This window comes from Aspergillus pseudotamarii, assembly GCF_009193445.1.
Source record: "Aspergillus pseudotamarii strain CBS 117625 unplaced genomic scaffold BDV38scaffold_25, whole genome shotgun sequence".
Taxonomy (NCBI): Eukaryota; Fungi; Ascomycota; class Eurotiomycetes; order Eurotiales; family Aspergillaceae; genus Aspergillus; species Aspergillus pseudotamarii.
Window position 1 is genome coordinate 71,404 of NW_022475039.1, and position 14,718 is coordinate 86,121.

Consider the following 14,718-nt stretch of genomic DNA (forward strand, 5'->3'; position numbering starts at 1 on the left):
TGCCATGCTATGTTTCTAGCAATGTAGGGAGGATATTAGCCTTACAGAACACATGGAATTGCCGTGGTATGGAAAGGCTGCAGGTTGCCATTGAAGGGCTAAATTGTTTATGCACGAATTGCAAGGGACCGCAGCGTGGTGTGGAGTATGAGGAGATTGTGGTTCCCTGCCAGATGGACCCAACCGATCGAAGGGGGTATGTGTGGGGATGGCCGATGAAGTAGCCGCTGAGATTATCGGAGGATTGTGCCATGACGTTGAGGAATATGTCTTTCCTAATGCATCGTATCATTCCACCCATTCGGGACTACTCGCCAGCCTTTGATATAAAGGTCTGGTAACTTCCTTGTTCCTGGGGTTATTCCTCATCTTTTCATCATACAACCACTGGCAATTCATTAGCCACCCTAGTTTTCTCTTTTTACCATATTCATGAACCTTTCTCCGTAAGGTATCTCTTTCCCCACAGGCCCACACACCTGATTTGTGGCATATATCCAACCCGGAACGACAGCCATCTCCTAGTCATGGCGTCGAATGGCCTTTCAAAGAAGGATTTTGGTCCAAACCCTGAAAAGTATTCGGATAAGAAAGATAGCTTAGCTTTAGAGGACAAAAGCTCAAGTCCTTCTCGCCAACCTTCTGCACCTTTTCATGCCGAACATGTCTCTCAGTCGGACAACAGTAGTGAGGAGCATGAAAAGCTCCGTGGGAATGGGAAGCGAGAACTATCAGAAGATGACTGCTACGACAAATTGGGATTCAGCTTTCCGTGGTATAAGAAGTGGGCTATCCTTACGGTCATCTTCACTGTGCAAATGTCCATGAACTTTAACAGCAGTGTGTATCCAAATGCGGTCACGCCCCTGTCGGAACATTTTCACGTTAGTGAGCAAGCCGCTCGAGTTGGCCAGATGATCTTCTTGGTGGCCTATGCGTTTGGATGTGAGCTGTGGGCACCCTGGAGTGAAGAGCTCGGCCGATGGCCTATCATGCAGCTCAGTTTGTTCCTGGTCAACATTTGGCAGATCCCCTGTGCTTTGGCTCCCAACTTCGGCACCATTATCGTCTGCCGCTTCCTTGGTGGCTTGAGCTCAGCGGGCGGCTCAGTAACCTTGGGTATGACTGCAGACATGTGGGAACCTGATGACCAAGGTTTTGCGGTTGCCTATGTGGTATTGTCTTCTGTCGGTGGTACCACAATCGGTCCTATCTTCGGTGGAATGATCCAGCAGTGGCTGAAATGGGAGTGGAACTTTTGGATCCAGCTTATCTTTGGCGGAGTTACGCAATTGGTCCACTTCTTTTTTGTCTCTGAGACTCGCGCGACTATTCTTATCGACCGGGAAGCGAAGCGCCGTCGCAAGACGGGTGAGGATCCGAATGTTTACGGACCGAACGAGTTGAAGAAGCCCCGATTTGATGCTAAAGATGTTTTGCGTGTCTGGTGCCGACCCTTTGAGATGTTCCTGAGGGAACCTATTGTGCTCTTTCTTTCTCTGCTCTCTGGTTTCTCTGACGCTCTGATCTTCACCTGCATTGAGTCTTTCAACCTCGTGTTCAAACAATGGGGATTTAATCCTCTCCAGATTGGACTCTGCTTCATCTCCATCGTGATCGGCTATATTGTCGCATATGGCATTTTCCTTCCCGACATTTGGCGCCAGCGTCAAATTAGAAAGAGTCATGGTAATACAGCTCGGTTACCTGAACGTCGCCTGCTTCTCCTTCTCTTCATTGCACCTCTGGAGACGATCGGCCTGTTTGGATTTGCCTGGACATCAATGGGTCCGGACTATACCCACTGGATCGTGCCCCTTGTGTTTGTTTTCTTGATTGCCATTGCGAATTACGGAATCTACATGGCAACCATCGACTACATGGTTGCCGCATACGGACCGTACTCTGCTTCCGCCACCGGAGGCAACGGGTTTGCTCGTGATCTCCTTGCAGGGCTGTCAGCCATGTATGCGACTCCAATGTACAGCAACATTGGTGGCAAGTTCCACCTGCAGTGGGCGAGTACCATTCTCGCCTGTCTGGCCATTCTAGTGACCATTCCTATCTATATATTCTATTGGAAGGGCCCTGAAATCCGCGCGAGCAGCAAATTTGCTCAGACCCTGGAGGCTGACCGCGCACAGCATGCAGGGCGCCGGGCGAGTCGCCTCAGTACGGAGGAGAAGCCTTACATGGCCTAAAAGTCTTGCATCTTGACAGTCCTGATTTCCAATGGATTCCAAGCTCAGCTTGTATATAAGCCCTCACGTTTATAGAATTAATGAATAATGATCCGTATATTATATGTTGAAACAAATAATTGCAAGTAAAGCGGCAACTTGTTTGCTATCTCTCCGTCTTTAGCATTGAGATGTCAATCAGAATGGGAACCTAAACCCATGTTTGTCTCAACTTGAGAACCAATTGTCTCCCTTTAATTCCAATCAGTAAGAATTTGCTTTTGAAGGCAGTGTTAAAAAATGACTGGAATCAGCCAGCAAAGCTACCCCGCAGAGGCTCAGCCTTGCAATGCGTCGCCTGACCTGGAAATAAATCATAAAAAACACAAGCAAATCAATGTGTTCTAAAGGAAGCCTTAAACATATATGGAAATAGGTTTCTGTCATTCTGTCCAGGTCCGCAGTGCTTTCAGAAAAAACGACAATCTTCCGTTTATAAAATATATACCAACCAGGAACGTTTGCAACATAGTGACGAGCGCAACCATGTATGCTGAAGCAAACCAGGCCCAGAGGTTCTCAAGCCCAGAAGCGAATCCTGGCGCGTTGCTCACCCCACCTACTTCGCCGGCCACCTCCAGGAGAGTTCGACAAGAGCGTCAAGAAAAACCCCCTTCGCTAGCTCGGAGTGATCTCGTGCCCAGAACTCCTCCAGCAAGTCCCCAGAAGGGACAAAACTTAGAGGATGATGGAAAAGATAGAGCAAACCAGCATTGGAGTTCAATACTTGGATCTTTGAAAGATCAGTTGGGTGTTCACCAAGGAAGATGTGGTGCTCTAACGAAGATGAATAAGCCTTGCAGACACGGCGTGCGATCGCAGATGGTTCGGCTCGATGAGTTGATTTCTTCCATGGAGAATATGCCCGCGAATTCACTATATCTGGAAAATAAATTGAATGAGCTGGTTTCTCTCACTCTTTGCAAGGACCATCATAAGCAGACCAGCTCTAGACTTGCAGAAGTGTTGGATTCTTTCCCCACAGGACTCGGTATTGAACAAAGAAGTTGGTTAGCTACCATGCGCATCAAGCACGTTGTTCCTAAGGCCTGCACCAAGTGTCTTGCGGATGGGCATGACGATGATTCTCGCGATAGTAAGATAGGAGGCCGGAATGTCCAGATTGTACAAGAGATACTGAAGAAGATAACCGCGCCGTATATATATTCCGACGATACGAGACTTCAGACGCACCTTGAAGTACTAGGGCAATGTGTCTTCTGCCCTCTTCATAGAGACAAGGAAAAGCCAGAGAGCGTCAGAAAATGGATGGCTAAAATTCAGGCTATTCGCCCTCTTATCAAACTAACACAGTCAATATCAACAGCCCCAGCCGCAGCTATGAATGCCTCTCCCAAGCAACTTATTCGAGATGACATCCCCGCCCTTGCACATATTGAGCAGATAGGTGACAAAAACTTGCTAAAGCCTCCAAGAAAGCACCTCGATAACCTGTCTTGCATACAGGGTATGACACCTCCCCATTCACGGTTGTCGATCGATGTAGTCCGAATTTTGTCAAATGTACACAGACAGCGTTGAAGTCCAGATCAGGATCACCGGAGGGATATGTCTATGCATATGAAGTCGAGGGAAATCCAGGCTTCGTGAAGATCGGTTACACGGGCTCCACGAGCCAGACAAGATTCAAAGACATTGCCTTCATGTGCAACAGGAAGCCGATGGAGCTTTATCCTATGCCAACGGACACAGAAAACAAAATTAAAAACCCTAAAGTAGTCGAGGCCTTGTGCCACGCGCAGCTGCGGGAGCACCAGGTAATAGTTGACTGTGATGCCTGCTTGCGGAAACACAGAGAATGGTTTCGTGTCGCCCCCGAGGATGCAATTGGCGCTATTCAGAAGTGGTCGATTTGGATGGAGAAATTTACAGTGGAGTCGAACTGGAGGAAGAGGTTAGACGATAAAATGGAGAAGACGAAGGATTTGGGGCGGCTATTGAAGGAGTTGGAAGGAGAAACTCTAGGAGCACTTTCTACCCCAAGCAGACCTGACTGTCGGCGTCGTTTGCTGCCTAGTTCGTAGCGGCTTGTAAAGCAGACTTTCATGGTTCGGACATCCATAAATTGATGAATCATATCCCCCTTTCCGCATCCTACATCCATCTATTTATGTGTGGATATACGTTCGAATTCGGACCCTGAAATTGTCGAGTATCTTCACGTTTCAAGTTATAATGTTTGTGTTGATATGGTTTCATTTCTACCTCGTCTTTCTACATCTTCATTCTCATTTAGTTCTTCACAAATGCTGGAGAAGACTTCTAGTCTTGACCAAGGGGTCGGTCTGCATGACTGATGAGCTACTTGACTATCACAGTTTAGATACTCAATTGTAATACTACCATTTGAATAATTACTAAGTATACTATCCTTAGAAGATATAACCTCTTTTGTATCGAATAAGCTTTATATCTGGGTTTACTTCGCCTTGTTATACGTTTGTATCTGGTCTTTACCTGTATATTATATTAAAGTACCTCCTTTAAGACTTTTGTAAATACGACGAGGTATCTCCTGTAAATTAGAATACTGTCGCTTGATACAGTAGAGATCAAAATACCCAGGTTTCTATTTAATTCTGACAAAGAACACAATAGGTCTTGTTTCATACAAATGTACCCAGATGTCGTACGGGTAAACCCTCATACTACCCCAAAACACCGGCTACGACGCACAGCTAAAATACAAAAATGTCCATAGCAGTTGTTTATACTGCCTGAGTACGAATGAGGTTCACTTTCAATGATTGGAACATGCAGACATAGTGATACGGCATCCGGAGTCCGTGGCCTGAGAAGGCGTGCAATATCCGGTCTGTGACTGCACATGGTGTTCGGTCTTATAAGTCCTTGTCACATTGACGTTGAATGTAATCCATTGGGGTGAGGAGAAACTTGAATTGCGTTTACTGTGGTGAATATGGCGGGCTGCGCCTGTCAAGATGATACTGCTGTAGATCTTTCTGACCCGCGTCAAAATTAGGCTCATTCTAGTAGCCAAGCACGCCTAGATCCTATCGATGCTCTCCAACACTGGTAAACTATACACGGTTAGCTACCTAGTAACCAAGCTATTACACACTATTTTAGTGTTGCAGGGATCCATAGCCAGACAAAGAAAGCTGCGTGGATACCTATAAAACAGTCAAAATCTGTGATGCTACGTTGCAGCTTGCGGCTAGTCCTATAAGGTTGTAGCGGAATCATTCTCAGGGCCAACCCTAATCCTATTTTAGACACGTCTGAGGCCATTCACAATGAACACTATCTCAGATTAAGTATCTATGCCCTAAGCTGCTATTTTCCGCGGATATAACTAATGTATAGCGTATAATGTAATATCAACCCTTGTTCAGAGCTCTGTAGCAATACCGCTTTTATTACTACAAATGGAATCGAACCATTTGCAAAGACCATAATTTCTGCTCAACAGCTGTAATTGCGGACGCACAAATTATATAGCTCACCCTGCTATATGGAAAGCGCTGGAAACATTCTATATGTAGGATTTACAGGTGAGGAACGATTGCAGAATTCATTGATTGGGCTATGATGTTAATGTCGGGGTTTCCACTTAGTGGTGGCAAGCAATTGGCAATTGCTCACTGTATCTACTTAGTAGAATGTGTGGTCGAGAGTTCGTCAGTTATAATGGTCAGATGCTGTCACCATGGGATACAACATCATATATAATTTCCGGAGAAAGCAATACAAAATATTGAACTAGCAAAGTAGAGGCTTTTAGGCTGAATGAAATGGTATTGCATATAAAGTAATAGTGTACAACCACTAATAAATTCTTAACTAGTCTGTTGAGCTTACATTTGGTCCCTTTGTTAATTTGCTGTAGTTGGTTCTATTTGTGCTATTTTTTTTTTTTTTTGAAATGTTATTGGCGCACAGGCTCAACCCGACTGAATTAGGGCTTCGTGATCTTGAGATAGGAGAGAGTGGACTATAACAGAGAAACTATAGGTTCCTGGATCAAATGACTTGCATTAATCGATCGGCAGAACAGTGTTTCGCACTGCGAGCAGGAAATCATTTCCGACCCCGATATAAAAGGTATGGATTCGGGGTTTCCCAGTAGTGTGAACCTAGGCTATAATCCAAGATAGTGAAATTATTAATTGCGACAATTTATGTTTAGACGGAAATACCTGCAAAAATTGAGAGTAAATAAGAACATTGTGCGGAAATATAGCGGAAAATCCGATTCAGTAATTTGGGGAAATCCGGGGCCGCCTTGGCAAAGCTTCGAAGCCGTAGTTTTGTAGCTTTCCCCGAGATCTCTATCTCTATGAATCCTGTCACTCAATCTTCCTCCTTTCAATAAATATTCATAGCTGTAGGGTTAAATTTGTACCAAATGCGACGAGCGGAAGGTGAAGCCGCGATATTCCGCGTCCGTGTTTAGCCGGCGGACGCGGAATGGAATGCCGCAATGCCCGATCCGAAGCCTGAGGTACATACTTACAGGGTTTCTTCCCTCGGTCATAGCGTTACAACCAATGAGGTGTGTCCGATTCGCGATGTTGTAACGATGGCCGCCCCTCTCCTGTGCATGGTAGGCGACAGTCTCATATCCTATCAAGAACGAGGTAATCTATCCAAGTACCATGACGTTGAACCACGGTCGGAAAGGTCCCGTGCAACAGACGTAATGACCCCTGCGGAGACTTGATGCTCAAACGAGATGTTAGGTATAAAACCCCGGCGCGTCGCATGCCACCCTAGCTGCTATGAGATTTTTCCTTCGGTAGCGACTGTTTTCTCTCCTTTACTTTAGACGTTCTCAGAGATGTCATTACAAACGATCGCGATCGCCGCTATCGCGGTGGTGTACTTTATCATCCGCTACTTGAACCGCACCGATGTCCCAAAGATCAAAGGCATCCCAGAGATTCCCGGCGTTCCTCTCTTCGGAAATCTTTTACAACTCGGTGACCAGCACGCGACGGTCGCGGGAAAATGGGCGAAGAAGTTCGGACCGGTGTTCCAAGTGCGCATGGGGAACAAGGTGCGCATTGACATTTCTTTCGGAGGCTGATGTGAGGGGGGCCGAAGCTAACTTGACCGCTGTTTTAGCGCGTGGTGTTTGCCAACAGTTTCGACTCCGTGCGCCAGCTCTGGATTAAGGACCAATCCGCGCTCATTTCTCGCCCGACATTCCACACTTTCCATAGCGTCGTTTCTAGCTCGCAGGGATTTACTATTGGTACATCCCCCTGGGATGAATCCTGCAAGAGACGGCGCAAGGCGGCTGCGACGGCGCTGAATCGCCCCGCGGTGCAGTCGTACATGCCGATCATTGACTTGGAAGCCACCGCTAGTATTAAGGAACTGTTCAAGGATAGCCAGAATGGAACGGTGGATGTGAACCCTACTGCTTATTTCCAGCGGTTTGCGCTTAATACCAGTCTTACGCTGAACTACGGGTTCCGGATCGCGGGAAATGTTGATGATGAGCTACTCAAGGAAATTGTCGATGTCGAACGTGGAGTGTCGAACTTCCGCAGTACGAGCAATAACTGGCAGGATTATATTCCGTTACTCCGGATTTTGCCTAAAATGAACCGCGAGGCTGAGGAATTCCGTGTCCGTCGGGATAAGTACTTGACGTATTTGTTGGATATTCTCAAGGACAGAATTGCTAAGGGAACGGACACGCCGTGTATTACTGGAAATATCTTGAAGGACCCGGAAGCAAAGCTTAATGAGGGTAAGAGTGATTCTAGTCTGATTATTAGAGTTCGCCACTGACGGAATGGCGTAACAGCGGAGGTGAAGTCTATTTGCTTGACGATGGTTTCGGCTGGTCTGGATACTGTTCCCGGTAATCTGATCATGGGCATTGCATATCTGGCTTCTGAGGACGGTCAGCGGATTCAGCAGAAGGCCTATGACGAGATCATGAAAGTCTACCCGGATGGCGATGCATGGGAAAAGTGCTTGGTTGAGGAGAAGGTTCCATATGTGTCGGCCTTGGTTAAGGAAACTCTGCGATTCTGGACTGTCATCCCGATTTGCCTGCCACGCGTAAACATCAAGGAAATAGAGTTTAACGGGGCAAAGATTCCGGCTGGCACGACCTTCTTCATGGTAAGATACTTCCTTCTCTCTGGCCTGTGCTCCAGGAACCATACTCATTGATGTACAGAACGCCTGGGCTGCCGACTACGACGAGGACCATTTCAAGATGCCGGAAAAATTCATCCCTGAGCGATATCTCGAAGTCTCTGAAGGCTCTGGTACCCCACACTACGGATATGGGGCCGGCTCACGGATGTGTGCGGGATCCCACCTTGCTAATCGCGAGCTTTTCACGGCATACGTCCGACTGATCACTGCTTTCACAATGCATCCAGCGCAGAACCCGGCAGATCGCCCGATCCTGGATGCGATCGAGTGCAATGCGATTCCCACGGCCCTGACCACAGAGCCAAAACCATTCAAGGTTGGTTTCAAGCCGCGGGATGCTCCCAAGCTTCAACAATGGATCGTGGAGAGCGATGAACGGACGAAGGATCTGTAGTCTTCTATTTTTCTATTTCTGCCCGTTTAGAATTAGCATTGCGTTGGCAATGATATTTGCATGCTTAGAATGAAAATATACATAGGAGTATGAATGTGCAGGCACCCTCAAATGAATCAAATGAATCAAATGAATAACATATCCAATACAGACCGAGAGCAGACATGAATTACAAGCTAAGATTTTAGCGGGACGACGAACCATTCAAGGAAGTGGATAACTGCCGAGTGGATCGTCGCCGCCTAACCGCCTCGGGCTTTAGTCCAACCTCGGCTGCCGAACCCCCGCATTAGCGACTTGGGCCCAACAACAAAAACAACCACCGGCGTTTTTCTTTTCTCACCGTTCTTACCAGGTCTTGTTCAAGATGTCTGCCCCGGAGGATCATGACACAATCCACATCGTAGACAACGGGCATAGCCGTACGATAGACAACGAAGCGGAGTCAAACGACCCTCGTCCGCGGAAAAGACGGAAATACATCGCAAAAGCATGGTGGGTCACGTTAATCCTTGCCGGGGTTGTGAACAGCTGAAGGTCTTGCTGAAATCGCGAACCACAGTAACGAGTGCAAGCGTCGAAAAATCAAGTGTAATGGAGAGACACCATGCCAAAGATGTGGAAGACAGCGGGTTGGATGTGTGTACGCTGAAGCACAACGACAAGAAATTAGCGGAAATGAAAAGTAAGAGCAGGTCGGTGGGGCGGAGAGAAGGTACGCTGACGGAAACTAGCGGGTTCGATCAATTGTGCGAGCAGATGAAAGCCATGCAGGAACAGATTACGGCTTTGACGGCTGCCGTTCATACGCTGACTCACGGCGCGGCTGTTCCGACGTCATTATCGCGACCGGACCAGACCTGTTCATCTATTTCCTCGCAGAGACCGTTTCGGCGGGTCTCATCGGCGAGGGAGCTGACCTTCCAAGGTCCTACGACATCTGCGTTTAGTTTTGATCTTGCGAAATCGAGTCTTCAGCGGCGTGGGATCGTCGAGCGCAATGATGCTGGTGAGGATGGGGATCTGACCCAGGAACCGTCGCCTATGCCATCACCGCCCTCACCGACTCAGGTGTCGCATGCACGACGGGGTGACCCGTTGTGGTCTATTGGAAAAGACGAAGCTCTTCGATTGTGTAGGGTGTATGAGGAGGAGATGGGTATTATGTACCCTGTCTTGGACCTGCAGCAGCTCCTCAACCAGGTCGAGATTCTTTATGGTCAGGTGGGAATAGAAGCCTGGTCAGAAGCTTCTGTACAGCATCACGGTCACACGAAGCTGGAGAATTACGACGTCCATATTCTCAGATTGGTTCTTGCATGTGCAATAACGGCCGAGGCAAGCGGAAACAGCGATCTCGCGATGAGGCTGTTCGAGGATGTACAGGAGGTGGCAGACAATTGTGTATGGGGGCCTCCAGACATTAGAGGTATCATGTTCCTGACGTTGGTGGTAAGTCCTGCTTTACTATTGTTCCTTGCGTAACCTGACATAATCACATAGTCGATATTCTATTTTCAAATGGATGAGGAAGCCCTTGCCTGGAGGACGATCGGCATCGTGGAACGTATGTGTCTGGAGAAAGGCCTTCACCGACGGGAAACATTGCAACAACCGGCTATCCTAGCTGAAGGGAGGGAGCGTATTCTACGATTATTCTGGTCCATATATGTTCTGGATATGCGCTGGAGCTTCGGCACAGGCATGCCTTTCGCCTTGGAAGACACAGATATTGACCCATGGCTTCCAGAGCCCGAGGAAAAGACCCCCTACTTGCGGGTGATGATTCGGTATAGTCGCATTGCGGCGAAGGTCTGGAAGTTTATATCAGCTTTCAACAACACCAATGAAATCAAGAAGGACGAGATGAACTATTTAGACTGGCAGGTTATGCGATGGGCTGCGGCAATACCTGAATCCTTGCGTCTTGACCAGCCATTCGATCAAGCGCAACAAGATCCACGGAGTATTCGTCGGCTACGGTCTTTGCTTTACCTACGCGCCAATCAGCTGCGGATGCTGATTTATCGACCAGTACTACACTCCGCGACTCATATAATGCGTTATCCAGCAGAATCACAAATAGTCGTTGACCTTGCCAAAGACACTATCCAGTTTATCACGAAACTCAACGAAACGTCAGATATATACCGCCTCCAGCAGGTCACATTCAACTGGTTTCTCGTGTCAGCCCTTGCCGTTCTGTTCCTCGCCGTATCGCAGACACCCGCCCAATTCAGTGCTCACTCTAAAGTGGAGTTCTACATGGCCTTGGAGTTAGTCAAAGGCTTCTCGCCGCGATCATATGTATCCCGGCGGTTGTGGAAGTCAATCAAGGGCCTTCGAAAACTGGGACCTCAACTTGGGCTGCAAACCCACCAACAGCCCGACGAGACAGCTCGGTCCGCAATTGAGCCAGCCGGTGGTAGTGCAATGGTAGACACAATGGAGCAGGTGCCGGCACCTAGTACGCATAGTCATACAACACCGGACGGAGCCCAGATGACGCGGGAGCTGATGGAATGGTTCGAAGCAGTGGGCAACATTGAAGACCAGATCATGTCAGTGGGGACAGGTATGCAGACGTATGAGGAACCGTGGCAGTATGGGGCTCGCATGGGGAATGGTTACACATTTGACTTTGGAGGTGAGCTGTCGAGCTTGATGAAGGATTGCTTTTGATGTCAGTATAGCAATTGACAGGGGGGGTTATTTACCCCGTTTTAATACCATCAGTTACTGTGATACGGGCAATAATCAAACAGACAACTAAAGTTATTTCCACATAATCAGTCCACCAAAGTCTATCCGTAGTGGACTACAATGAACCCTCCAGCTCTGTCAAAAGGAAATCGACAAAACCACATCATACTAGCACTGCTTCCCAGAAATAACCTACGAAAAGCCCCAGAACCCAACGAACCAATGCATCTTATCTGAAATACATCATGTTAGACCTTCGCTACTAGCATATTCCATATAATCAACATGACCTATTAAAAGAGGATAACTCTGACCCTAAGTCATCAGACTAATATTTTTCTCATCTAAAATCATAGATTCCCGTAGTTTTAGACAGAAAAATATTGCTCTCCTGGTCATCGCTCTAGCCATCCTGCCTTTGAGGATGTGTATAAAAAGCCTTAACTATTGCGAGAATTAAGCGTGATCTGTGTGGTCTTCTCATAGCATGTTGTCACTAGACGGATGATGAACATCATTGTTGGTTTCATTTTGTGAAGTGTGACATTATTTGATATTTTGAATAAGAAATGATTTCATAAAGGATGGACTTGTAAGGTAAATAGAGAAATTCATATAGACGGGTCTATACGAAGAGATACTATAGAGAGTCGATTCTCTGATTTAGTCTTCTATCATACAATACAGGACGATAAACCGATCGGCTGAAATTCAATTTATAGTTACATCTGAATCATAGTAAATACTCACTGAATTACTAACAAAGCACCACGACCTTGATACTTCTAACATGTTACCTTGGCCTGCAATATCCCCACCAGATATCTAGCTTGAATGCAAGTTGACCATGCAATGAACGTGGAACTAGATACCGCTCAACCGTTGTCGCCAGTGATGAGGTTCACCGAAGACAGGCGAGCGAGGTGAGATCACGGCCGGTTCAGGCTCAGGGAGTTCAATTCCCATCTCGGCGTATGTATCTATCAATGTAATTAGCTCAATCCGCGACAACCAACCGCTTGCATTAACTGAAATATGAAATTTCTCACCTTTCTTGGAGACTATCTCGAAAAAGACTTTTTTCCCAAGTTTCTTCAGACGCGACAGAGTAGATTTCCATTGTATGTCATGGAAAATATAAATGGGATCTTCCCCATCGATGGTGCATTTTAGGAGATGCTCCGTGGGGGAATACGCGCATTGCCCGGTCAGAAATGTAGTCCACGTGTCCCAGGACAGCGACCGGATGGGAATGCTAGGGTCCATTACTTGATAATTCATAAAGAAATAACCAGCCTCGGTACGACCATTTCGGACTGGATCTATAGCATTATCGACGGTAATCGAATCACCCCTTGCGATTTTGGTGTCCTCAGAAGAAGGTACAGACATGATGTACAGCAAATGGAGAAGCGGAAAGACCACTGTACCTCGTCCTAGAATGGCTGATGGCTAGGGATTGGCTAGAGATGACCGGATCTTGTAGGATGAGGAAGACGAGGGCAAATATTCGAAGGATCGAGATGGAGAGATTGAAATCCAGTATGTGTTAGCTAGGCCGTATCTCTGAATAAGAAGAGAAGAATCTCCGACGGTTGAGACGAAAGGTGCTTATATACGTTTCTCGTCAGCCTTGGTACTGGATATACTTCAAGGTTAACTGGAGTTTTCCATCGCTGCTGTGGCAGAATATCGGAAATACAGCGCATTGTGTCTGAAGGTACCGTTATTAATCATGATTTCATCTATCCTTTACTGAAACACCCATTGATATCGGTATCCGCTCACGCTTTCCAGTTTTATTCCAACATATCTAGGAGCACTTGTTGGCCTTGGTAATACCGAAGGCCTGTTACACAGGGAGACGAAGGGACAAGGGAATGAAACGTTTATCGGATCAGTTATAAAGGGGCTTCCCCAATGTCTCCAAGTCTTTGACAGTAAAATCCGTAATCAGCATATGGGCTGGCTCATGCGCGAATACAAGACCTTCGATTCGGTCTCCTGCCGACTCAACTGCCATCTGTGGTGTGACACCACAGGCCTAATGAACAATCAACAAAGTCAATCTCTGAATAATAGAGTAAAAGTTGGAAAGGAAAAACCCACCCAAAAAACTGGAACCTCCCCGTCCTCAAAAACCTGTCTCTCCCCGAAATCCGGCTTCTCAATATCGCTAATCCCCAACCGCTCGAGGGCATCCCATCCCCAGTCAACCGGCTCCCCATGCGTGGCTAGGAAGGGTCTTGTGATCTCCCTAACCCTCTCTACATCTTCCATCCGATAGGGTCTCATAGAAACAATGCAGGTTCCATTCTTGAAGACCCCGGATGCTAACAATGGAATCCGTGTTTTATACATGGGAACAATGGTTCCCGTGGCTTGGTGTCTTGGTCTGAGCCCCGCGTCAGACAAGGCATCTTCAAAGGAAAAAGAGCATCCGATTAGAAAGCCGACATAATCGTCTGTCCAAAGATTCATGAGATCGGTACGGCTTTCAATATACTTGCCATCTTTATAAACGCGGTATTTGGGACAGTCGGTACGAAGATCGAAGTCCTTGTCTTTGATGCAGGTTGACGGGTAAATGATGTGGGGGTTGCCCTTCTGGGTGAGCCCAAGTAAGGGACAGGAGACCGGGTTGCGGAGACACAGATTGTGGAAATCCTCGGCGTGTCGCGAGGGAAGAACGAGAAGGTTCGCTTGTAGGTATCCTGGGGCTAGGCCCGAGGTGTTGGTTATATGGTTTTGGCGGCCGAGGAGGCGGACTTGGTGGGCTGTTTGGCATAGCGTGGGGTCCATCGCTACCATAGTATTATGGTTGTCTTGTTTTGAGTACTTGGTGTTCTACATTAGAGTTATATGACTTTCCCCGCGGAATGAGAATAGCTTATTTTCCGCCATGACGGAGTGTTAATGACTATCAAGCAAGGAGCCAAGCCCTAGGTACTGTAGTATTTCCTACTCTGTATACACCGAGTCAACCCACTCGTTTTCCCCATATCCACCCTCGGGGCCCACTCACCGATATCTGGGGTTTTATCAGGCGGACCACCCAATGAGCGAATGAGATTTTAGTAGGGGAACCAACTGATAAACCCCTGTCCACCACTTATCTTGACCCTTCGGCCCGAACGGGCTGTTTCTACGAGCGGAGACGCGGGCTTGGACCGAATTTCTGTTACTCAAGTGATACCTTATTCAGATAACGGGACTGCC

The 14,718-nt window shown here is 47.3% G+C and overlaps 7 protein-coding genes across 7 annotated transcripts; 5 read left to right on the plus strand and 2 right to left on the minus strand.

The window, feature by feature from the left end:
- On the plus strand, nt 1-2,248 carry BDV38DRAFT_246101 (major facilitator superfamily domain-containing protein). Its single transcript, XM_032054502.1, has one exon. The coding sequence runs from the start codon at nt 528-530 to the stop codon at nt 2,199-2,201; it is 1,674 nt and encodes a 557-aa protein (XP_031913770.1). The 5' UTR covers nt 1-527; the 3' UTR covers nt 2,202-2,248.
- Nucleotides 2,249-3,260: 1,012 nt separating this feature from the next.
- On the plus strand, nt 3,261-4,285 carry BDV38DRAFT_282644 (GIY-YIG nuclease family protein; the record flags this gene model as incomplete). The annotated part of the gene is made up of 2 exons (XM_032059832.1): nt 3,261-3,648; nt 3,708-4,285. 2 exons carry the CDS (start codon nt 3,261-3,263, stop codon nt 4,283-4,285), a joined length of 966 nt encoding a protein of 321 aa, XP_031913771.1.
- A 2,759-nt stretch (nt 4,286-7,044) lies between these two features.
- On the plus strand, nt 7,045-8,769 carry BDV38DRAFT_246107 (cytochrome P450). Its single transcript, XM_032054503.1, has 3 exons — nt 7,045-7,281; nt 7,350-7,983; nt 8,041-8,769. Exons 1-3 carry the CDS (start codon nt 7,063-7,065, stop codon nt 8,412-8,414), a joined length of 1,227 nt encoding a protein of 408 aa, XP_031913772.1. The 5' UTR covers nt 7,045-7,062; the 3' UTR covers nt 8,415-8,769.
- A 752-nt stretch (nt 8,770-9,521) lies between these two features.
- BDV38DRAFT_246108 (uncharacterized protein) lies at nt 9,522-10,309 on the plus strand. The gene has a single exon (XM_032054504.1). The coding sequence runs from the start codon at nt 9,556-9,558 to the stop codon at nt 10,279-10,281; it is 726 nt and encodes a 241-aa protein (XP_031913773.1). The 5' UTR covers nt 9,522-9,555; the 3' UTR covers nt 10,282-10,309.
- Nucleotides 10,289-11,545, plus strand: BDV38DRAFT_246109 (fungal specific transcription factor domain-containing protein). Its single transcript, XM_032054505.1, has one exon. It carries the CDS (start codon nt 10,318-10,320, stop codon nt 11,476-11,478), a length of 1,161 nt encoding a protein of 386 aa, XP_031913774.1. The 5' UTR covers nt 10,289-10,317; the 3' UTR covers nt 11,479-11,545.
- Nucleotides 11,546-12,363: 818 nt separating this feature from the next.
- On the minus strand, nt 12,364-12,891 carry BDV38DRAFT_282647 (uncharacterized protein; the record flags this gene model as incomplete). Its single annotated transcript, XM_032059833.1, has 2 exons — nt 12,364-12,479; nt 12,549-12,891. 2 exons carry the CDS (start codon nt 12,889-12,891, stop codon nt 12,364-12,366), a joined length of 459 nt encoding a protein of 152 aa, XP_031913775.1.
- Nucleotides 12,892-13,389: 498 nt separating this feature from the next.
- On the minus strand, nt 13,390-14,301 carry BDV38DRAFT_292642 (DUF1445 domain protein; the record flags this gene model as incomplete). The annotated part of the gene is made up of 2 exons (XM_032062050.1): nt 13,390-13,543; nt 13,609-14,301. The coding sequence occupies 2 exons, from the start codon at nt 14,299-14,301 to the stop codon at nt 13,397-13,399; spliced, it is 840 nt and encodes a 279-aa protein (XP_031913776.1). The 3' UTR covers nt 13,390-13,396.
- Nucleotides 14,302-14,718: the final 417 nt, after the last annotated feature.